At 43.5% G+C, this 9542-nt stretch overlaps 1 protein-coding gene across 2 annotated transcripts in view; it reads right to left on the bottom strand.

Annotated features, from left to right (window-relative positions):
- stx8 (syntaxin 8) overlaps nt 1–9542 on the bottom strand; it is a 160501-nt gene extending 150959 nt beyond the window's left edge. For both annotated transcript variants that reach the window (XR_015073090.1, XM_085963554.1), the window contains exon 1: nt 9470–9542. Coding sequence is in view for 1 of the 2 variants with exons in the window: in XM_085963554.1 (XP_085819680.1) it covers nt 9470–9486 (17 nt within the window). In the remaining variant the exon portion in view is untranslated. The remainder of the gene's footprint in view (nt 1–9469) is intronic.

Here is a 9542-nt window from a genome sequence, read left to right on the forward strand (position 1 = left end):
TGTTTTTTTGCCAACTTCCACATTCTTTAATAAACAGAGATTAACCACATAAAAGGCTAAAATGTTAATTATGTATGCAGTTTCCAAGTTTTAAGACAAAAAGAATCACCTTTAAATTTCTGGTGGGTTCAAGTGAACAGTAAAGATTAGTATCCAGTTAAAAAATGACTATTCTGGGGCTTCTCCCGTGGATCTCTTGGTTGTATTTGAAAAGCAGGGAGTTCTGTTATGCTGTTTAATGTCAACAACAACAACTTGTATTTATATAGTGCCTTTAAAGTAGTGAAATGTTCCAAGGGCTTCACATTAGCGTTATCAATTGAAAATTGACACCGAGTCACTTAAGGAGATATTAGGATAGAGTAGGTTTTAAGGAGTGTCTTAAAGGACGAGAGACAGATGGGGAGGTAATTCCAGAGTTTAGGGCCTAGGCAGCTGAAAGCACGGCCACCAATGGTGGAGCGATTAAAATAGGGGATGCGCAAGATACAACAGCAGGGAGGTTATGCTTGAACTGTATAAAACGCTAGTTAGGCTACAGCTAGAGTACCGCGTACAGTTCTGGTCACCACATTACAGGAAAGCTGTGATCGCACTAGAGAATGTACAAAGGAGATTTACAAGGATGTTGCCAGGACTGGAGAATTTTAGCTATGAGGAAAGATTGGATAGGCTGGGGTTGTTTTCTTTGGAACAGAGGAGGCTGAGGGAAAACTTAATTGAGGTGTATAAAATTATGAGGGGCCTAGATAGAGTGGATAGGAAGGACCTATTTCGCTTAGCAGTGAGGTCAATAACCAGGGGGCACAGATTTAAAGTAATTGGTAGAAGGATTAGAGGGGAGTTGAGGAGAACTTTTTTCACCCAGAGGCTGGTGTGTGTCTGGAACTCACTGCCTGAAGGGTGGTAGAGGCAGAGACCATCATCACATTTGAAAAGTACTCGGATATGCAATTGAAGCACCGTAACCTGCAAGGCTACGGACCAAGAGCTGGAAAGTGGGATTAGGTGGGACAGCTCTTTTTCAACCAGCACAGGCGCGATGGGCCGAATGGCCTCCTCCTGTGCCGTAAATTTCTATGATTCTAAGACACCAGAATTGGAGCAGTGCAGAGATCTCAGAGGGTTGATGGGCTGGAGGAGGTTACAGAGATAGGGAGGGGCGAGGCCATGGAGGGATCTGAAAACAAGGATGAGAATTTTGAAATTGCGGCGTTGCCAGACCAGGAGGTCAGCGAGTGCAGAGGTCAGCATTCCTCCTCCACACAAAGCCACTTAAAACTGATTGACCATTCACTTCATTGCTGTCTATGGAACGTTTCTGACATAAAATACTATCACATAAAATACTATATAACAAGAGACACAACACTTCCAAAGTAATTCATTGAGTGAAGTGCATTGAGCATTTCAATACAAGTGTTATATAAAATCCTAGTATTTCTATTTGTAATCAAAGGAACTGGGGGAGGGTGTTTAAAATTATAAGAATAATAGAAGGAACTTTAGTCTATTTGTGCTTTTGATCAAACACTGAGTGCCACTGTACAGGTTGCTCGATATGTTTACAGGTGTATGTGGAGTGTATACCACTATCACCACAAGAGGACAATATGGATGTAGGATTATCCCAACATTCACAGGAGTAGTGAAAGTCGATACTGTTTTAAATAGGCCCTATAGTTGCAATGCCTGGACAAGGAACACTGTTTCAAACTAGTTAAAAGCAAATTTTACATAGGATTACACAGGATATACGGCACACAAACAGGCCATTCGGCCCAACCAGTCCATGCTGGTGTTTATGCTCCACTCGAGCCTCCTCCTGTCTTTCCTCGTCTAAATCTATCAGCATAACCCTCTATTCCCTTCTCCCTCAAAGCTCTGCAGTCCTGCCACATCCAGTCGTGAATGGTGGTGGACCATTAAACAACTAACGGGAGGGGGAGGCTCCATGAATATCCCCATCCTCAATGATGGTGGAGCCCAGCACGTGAGTGCAAAAGACAAGGCTGAAGCATTTGCAACAATCTTCAGCCAGAAGTGCTGAGTGGATGATCCATATCGGCCTACTCCTGAGGTCCCCACCATCACAGAAGCCAGTCTTCAGCCAATTCGATTCACTCCACATGATATCAAGAAACGGCTGAGCACACCGGATACAGCACAGGCTATGGGCCCGACAACATCCCAACTATTGTGCTGAAGACTTGTGCTCCAGAACTAGCCACGCCTCCAAGCTGTTCCAGTACAGCTACAACACTGGCATCTATCCGACAATGTGGAAAACTGCCCAGGTATGTCCGGTCCACAAAAAGCAGGGCAATCGAACCCAGCCATTTACCGCCCCATCAGTCTACTCTCAATCATCAGCAAAGTGATGGAAGTTGTCATTGACAGTGCTATCAAGCGGCACTTACTCACCAAAAACCTGCTCACTGATGCCCAGTCTGGGTTCCGCCAAGACCACTCGGCTCCCGACCTCATTACAGCCTTGGTCCAAACATGGACAAAGGAGCTGAATTCCAGAGGTGAGGTGAGAGTGACTGCCCTTGACATCATAGAAACATAGAAGATAGGAGCAGGAGTAGGCCATTCGGCCCCTCGAGCCTGTTCCGCCATTTAATGAGATCATGGCTGATCATCCAAATTCAGTACCCTGTCCCTGCTTTCTCCCCATATCCCTTGATCCCTTTAGCCTTAAGAAATATATCCAACTCCTTCTTGAATATATTTAATGAATTGGCCTCAACTGCCTTCTGTGGTAGAGAATTCCACAGGTTCACCACTCTCTAGGTGAAGAAATTCCTCCTCATCTCAGTCCTAAATGGCTTACCCCTTATCCTTAGACTGTGACCCCTGGTTCTGGACTCCCCTGCAATCGGGAACATCCTTCCTGCATCTAGCCTGTCTAATCCTGTTAGAATTTTATAAGTTTCAATGAGATCCCTTCCCATGCTTCTAAACTCTAGCGAATACAAGCCCAATCGACCCAATCTCTCTTCATACGTCATTCCTGCCATCCCAGGTATCAGTCTGGAGAATCTTCGCTGCACTCCCTCCATGGCAAGAACATCCTTCCTCTCAGATAAGGCGACCAAAACTGCACACAATACTCAAGGTGTGGTCTCACCAAGGCTCTGTACAACTGCAGCAAGACATCCTTGCTCCTGTACTCGAATCCTCTCGCTATGAAGGCCAACATATCATTTAATTCTTAACCGCCTGCTGCACCTGCATGCTTACCTTCACCGACTGGTGCACAAGGACACCCAGGTCTCGTTGCACTTCCCCTTTTCCTAATATATTGCCATTCAGATAATAATCTGCCTTCCCGTTTTTGCCACCAAAGTGGATAACCTCGCATTTATCCACATTATACTGCATCTGCCCAATCACCCAACCTGTCCAAATCATACTGGAGTTTCTCTGCATCCTCCTCACAGCACACACACCCACCCAGCTTTGTGTCGTCTGCAAATTTGGAGATATTACATCTAGTTCCCTCGTCTAGATCATTTATATATAGTGAATATAGTTGGGGTCCTAGCACCGATCCCTGCGGTACCCCACTAGTCACTGCCTACCACTCGGGAAAAAAAACGTTTATTCCAACTCTTTGCTTCCTGTCTGCCAACCAGTTCTCTATCCAAGTCAGTACCTTACCCCCAATCCCATGTGCTTTAACTTTGCACGCTAATCTCTTATGCGGGACCTTATCGAAAGCCTTCTGAAAGTCCAAATACACCACATCCACTGGTTCTCTCTTATCTATTCTACCAGTTACATCCTCAAAGAATTCCAGTAGATCAGTCACACATGATTTACCTTTTGTAAATCCATGTTGACTTTGTCCGGTCCTGTCACTGTTTTCCAAGTGCTCTGCTATTACATCTTTTATAATGGACTCTAGCATTTTCCCCACTGCCGATGTCAGGCTTACCGGTCTATAATTCCCCGTTTTCTCTCTACCACCTTTTTTAAATAGTGGGGTTACATTAGCTACCCTCCAATCCATGGGAACTGATCCAGAGTCCATAGAATTTTGGAAGATGACCAGCAATGCATCTACTATTTCTAGGGCCACTTCCTTAAGTACCCTAGGATGTAGATTATCAGGCCCTTGGGATTTATCGGCCTTCAATCCCGTCAATTTCCCTAATACCATTTCCCTACAAATACTGATTTCATTCAGTTCCTCCCTCTCATTAGACCCTATGTTCCTCGACATCTCTCGGAGGTTATTTGTGTCCTCCTTTGTGAAGACAGAACCAAAGTATGTATTTAATTGGTCTGCCATTTCTTTGTTCCCCATTATAAATTCCCCTGATTCTGACTGCAAGGGACCTACGCTTGACTTCACCAATCTTTTTCTCTTCACATATCTATAGAAGCTTTTAGTCAGTTTTTATGTTCCCTGTAAGCTTACCCTCATACTCTATTTTCCCCCTCTTAATTAATCCCTTTCTCCTCCTTTGCTGAATCCTAAACTGCTCCCAATCCTTAAGTTTGCTGCTTTTTCTGACCAATTTATATGTCCTCTCCTTGGATCTTATGCTATCCCTAATTTCCCTTGTTAGCCACGGTTGAGTCACCTTTTTTGTTTTATTTTTATGCCAAACAGGGATGAACAAATTCTGTAGTTCATCCATGCGATCTTTAAATGTTTGCCATTGCCTATCCACCATCAACCCTTTAAGTAACGTTCCCAAATCCATCCTAGCCAACTCGCGCCTCATACATCGTGGTTTCCTTTATTTAAATTCAGGACCCTAGTCGCTGAGTCAAATACTTCACTCTCCATCTTAATGAAGAATACTGTCATATTATGATTGCTCCTCCCCACGTGGCCTCGCACAACAAGATTGCCAATTAATCCTTTCTCATTACATAATACCCAGTCTAAGATGGCCTGATCTCTAGTTGGTTCCTCGACATATTGGTCCAGGAAACCATCCCGTATACACCCTAGGAATTCCTCCTCCACAGTATTGTTACTAATTTGGTTAGCCCAATCTATATGTAGATTAAAGTCACCCATGATAACTGCTGTGCCCTTATTGCACGTGGCTCTAATTTCCCGTTTAATGCCATCCCCAACCTCAGCATTACTGTTTGGGGGTCTGTATACAACTCCCACTGACTTTTTCTGCCACTTGGTATTTCTCAGCTTTACCCATGCAGATTGCACATCATCAGAGCTAATATCCTTCCTTACTATTGTGTTAATCTCCTCTTTAACCAGCAATGCTACCCCACCCCCTTTTTGTTATTGCCTGTCTTTCCTGAATATTGAATACCCTGGATGTTGAATTCCCAGCCTTGGTCACCCTGGAGCTATGTCTCCGTAATCCCAATGATATCATATCCGTTTACATCTATTTGCGCAGCTAATTCATCCACCTTATTACGAATGCTCCTCGCATTAAGACACAAATTTGGCCCAGAAATTCGGGTCGGGGGCTTCCCGCGGGTGTAAGCCCCCGACCTGCACTTACCTTGCGCGCCGGCTGTTGAGCTGTGGGCCCCCGCGGACTTCTGATCCTGGGCCTGCTCCAACTGCCGGCGCGCAGTGCTTGCGTATCCCAGGGGCGCAGTTAGTTCGATGCGTCCCCTGGGATCACGTGGGCCATGGAGAGCCAATGGTAGCAGGGAAATGCCCATTCATAAAATTAACAGGAAGAGCTGTCAAAACCATAAATACTATAAGCCCCAAAACATCACTAAAACCTAAAATATTTTTTTTTTTTATCACATTTTTAAAAAAAACTATAAATTACATGAAATAACTATTTTAAACAATAATTTAAATTTTTGAAAAAAATAATGTTATTTTCTAATGGGGCTAAAAATAAACTTACCTTTCTTTAAAGTATTTAAAAATAATAAACCTGTGGAAAAAATGTTTTAATTTTAATTAATTCACCACTTACCTTGTAAAAAGCAGGCCTAATATCCTTCCTTACAATTGTGTTAATCCCTTCTTTTACCAGCAATGCTACCCCACCTCCCTTTCCTTTTTGCCTATCTTTCCTGAATATTGAATACCCCTGGATGTTGAGTTCCCAGCCTTGGCCACCCTGGAGCCATGTTTCCGTAATCCCAATCAAATCATATTTGTTTACCTCTATTTGCGCAGCTAATTCATCCACCTTATTACAAATGCTCCTCGCATTAAGACACAAAGCCTTCAGGCTTGTTTTTTTAATGTTCTTAGACCTATTAGAATTATTGGCCCAGTAATTTCGGTCCCAACACGTGAGTACGGACGGGGTACTCACGCGTGGGCCCGTTGGAAGTGCCGGATTTCAGCATGCACAGCGCATGCGCGGAAAACCGGCATTTCCTCTCCTCTGAACCAAGGGGTTAAGAGGCGGCTCCCTAGCCACGTTTGAGGCAGCGGGTACGCGTTGAACTTCGTTTTTTTTGACAGGTTTGTTTGTGCGTGAAGACCTCCACTTTTTACGAATGTAAAAAGCAGACGTAAGGACTTAGTTTTATAAGGTAAGTGGTCTAATAATTAAAGTTAGAAATTTTTTTCCACAGGTTTATTATTTTTAAAGAATTTACAGTAAGGTAAGTTAATCTTTGGACCCGATTTCTTGAAAAAAAAATTTTGGCAGAAATTTGAATAATTGTTTAAATTAGTTTTTTAAAGTTATTAATAGTTAATTTAATTATTGGAATTTTTAAAAACTTTTATTTAAAGTTTAAGTAGTGTTTTGGGTGCCCGTACTTTTCATGAGTTTGACAGGTCTTATGTCTAACTCATGAATGGACTTTTGTAAACTCCCATTGGTTGCCCAGTGCTCACGTGATCCCAGCCAGCTCATCGCACTAAGTACGCCGCTGGATCACACATGCGCAGCGCGCCGGGAGCTGAACCGGGCCACAGACCGGAAATCCAAGCAGGCCCAGTCTTCAAATGTCAGCGCGATATGTAAGTGTAGGTCGGGGGCTTGCACCCGCGGGAAGCCCCCGACCCGAATTTCGGGGCCAATATTTACTGTGGCCATGTTTGATTTAAACTGTTGATTTCTCTGACTGCCACTTTTGTTTTTCTCCTTCCTATCTTTTGTTTTTATCCTTGTTTCCCTTTCCTCTGTCCCGCTGCTCAGGTTCCCAACCCCTTGCCATTTTAGTTTAAACCCTCCCCCAGAGCACTAGCAAACACTCCCCCTAGGACATCGGTCCCGGCCCTGCGCAGGTGCAAACTGTCCGGTTTGAACCGGTCCCACCTCCCCCAGAACCGGTTCCAATGTCCCAGGAATTTGAAGCCCTCCCCCTCGCACCATTCCTCTAGTCACGTATTCATCTGAAATATCCTTCTATTTCTACTCTGACTAGCATGTGGCACTGGTAGCAATCCTGAGATTACTACATTTGAGGTCCTATTTTTTAATTTACCTCCTAACTCCCTATATTCAGCTTTTAGGACCTCATCCCGGTTTTTACCTATATTGATGTATACAATGCAGTGTGTGATACACGTCCTTTATAAGGAATGTATACAGTGCAGTGTGTGACACACGTCCTTTATAAGGGATGTATACAGTGCAGCGTGTGACACGTCCTTTATAAGGAATCTATACAGTGCAGTGTTTGACACGCATCCTTTATAAGGGCTATATACAGTGCAGTGTGTGACACACACACTTTATAAGGGATATATACAGTGCCGTGTGTGACACACGTCCTTTATTACGGATGTATACAATGCAGTTTGTGATACACGTCCTTTATAAGGAATGTATACAGTGCAGTGTGTGACACACGTCCATTATAAGGGATGTATACAGTGCAGTGTGCGACACACGTCCTTTATAAGGACGTGTATCACACACTGCATTGTATACATCCATAATAAAGGACGTGTGTCACACACTGCACTGTATATATCCCTTATAAAGGATGTGTCACACACTGCACTGTATATATCCCTTATAAAGGATGTGTGTCACACACTGCACTGTATACATCCCTTATAAAGGATGTGTGTCACACACTGCACTGTATAGATTCCTGATAAAGGCTGTGTCACACACTGCACTGTATACATCCTTTATAAAGGATGTGTGTCACACACTGCACTGTATATATCCCTTATAAAGGATGTGTCACACACTGCACTGTATATATCCCTTATAAAGGATGTGTGTCACACACTGCACTGTATACATCCCTTATAAAGGATGTGTGTCACACACTGTACTGTATACATCCCTTATAAAAGGATGTGTGTCACATACTGCACTGTATACATCCCTTATAAAGGATGTGTGTCACACACTGCACTGTATACATCCCTGATAAAGAACGTGTGTCGCACACTGCACTGTATACATCCCTTATAAAGGATGTGTGTCACACACTGCACTGTATATATCCCTTATAAAGGATGTGTGTCACACACTGCATTGTATACATCCCTTATAAAGAATGTGTGTCACACACTGCACTGTATGCATCCCTTATAAAGGATGTGTCACACACTGCACTGTATACATCCCTTATAAAAGGATGTCACACACTGCACTGTATAGTTCCTTATAAAGGATGTGTCACACACTGCACTGTATATATCCCTTATAAAGGATGTGTCACACACTGCACTGTATACATCCCTGATAAAGAACGTGTGTCGCACACTGCACTGTATACATCCCTTATAAAGGATGTGTGTCACACACTGCACTGTATATATCCCTTATAAAGGATGTGTGTCACACACTGCACTGTATACATCCCTTATAAAGGATGTGTGTCACACACTGTACTGTATACATCCCTTATAAAAGGATGTGTCACATACTGCACTGTATACATCCCTTATAAAGGATGTGTGTCACACACTGCACTGTATACATCCCTGATAAAGAACGTGTGTCGCACACTGCACTGTATACATCCCTTATAAAGGATGTGTCACACACTGCACTGTATATATCCCTTATAAAGGATGTGTGTCACACACTGCACTGTATACATCCCTTATAAAGGATGTGTCACACTGCACTGTATATATCCCTTATAAAGGATGTGTGTCACACACTGCACTGTATACATCCCTTATAAAGGCTGTGTCACACACTGCACTGTATAGATCCCTTATAAAGGCTGTGTCACACACTGCACTGTATAGATTCCTGATAAAGGCTGTGTCACACTGCACTGTATACATCCCTTATAAAGGCTGTGTCACACACTGCACTGTATAGATCCCTTATAAAGGATGTGTGTCACACACTGCACTGTATACATCCCTTATAAAGGATGTGTGTCACACACTGCACTGTATAGATCCCTTATAAAGGATGTGTCACACACTGCACTGTATACATCCCTTATAAAGGATGTGTGTCACACACTGCACTGTATAGATCCCTTATAAAGGATGTGTGTCACACACTGCACTGTATAGATCCCTGATAAAGGCTGTGTCCCGCCCCCCGGGCCCCGCGCTCCTCACCAGGGGTCTCGAGCCATCGCTCTGTTCCTGTTCTTCTCCACTTCCTGTTTGTTGTCCGTCTCGCTTTTCGGTC

This window comes from Somniosus microcephalus, chromosome 21, assembly GCF_052327205.1.
Source record: "Somniosus microcephalus isolate GS21.2 chromosome 21, FLI_Smic_1.0, whole genome shotgun sequence".
In the NCBI taxonomy this organism is placed as follows: Eukaryota; Metazoa; Chordata; class Chondrichthyes; order Squaliformes; family Somniosidae; genus Somniosus; species Somniosus microcephalus.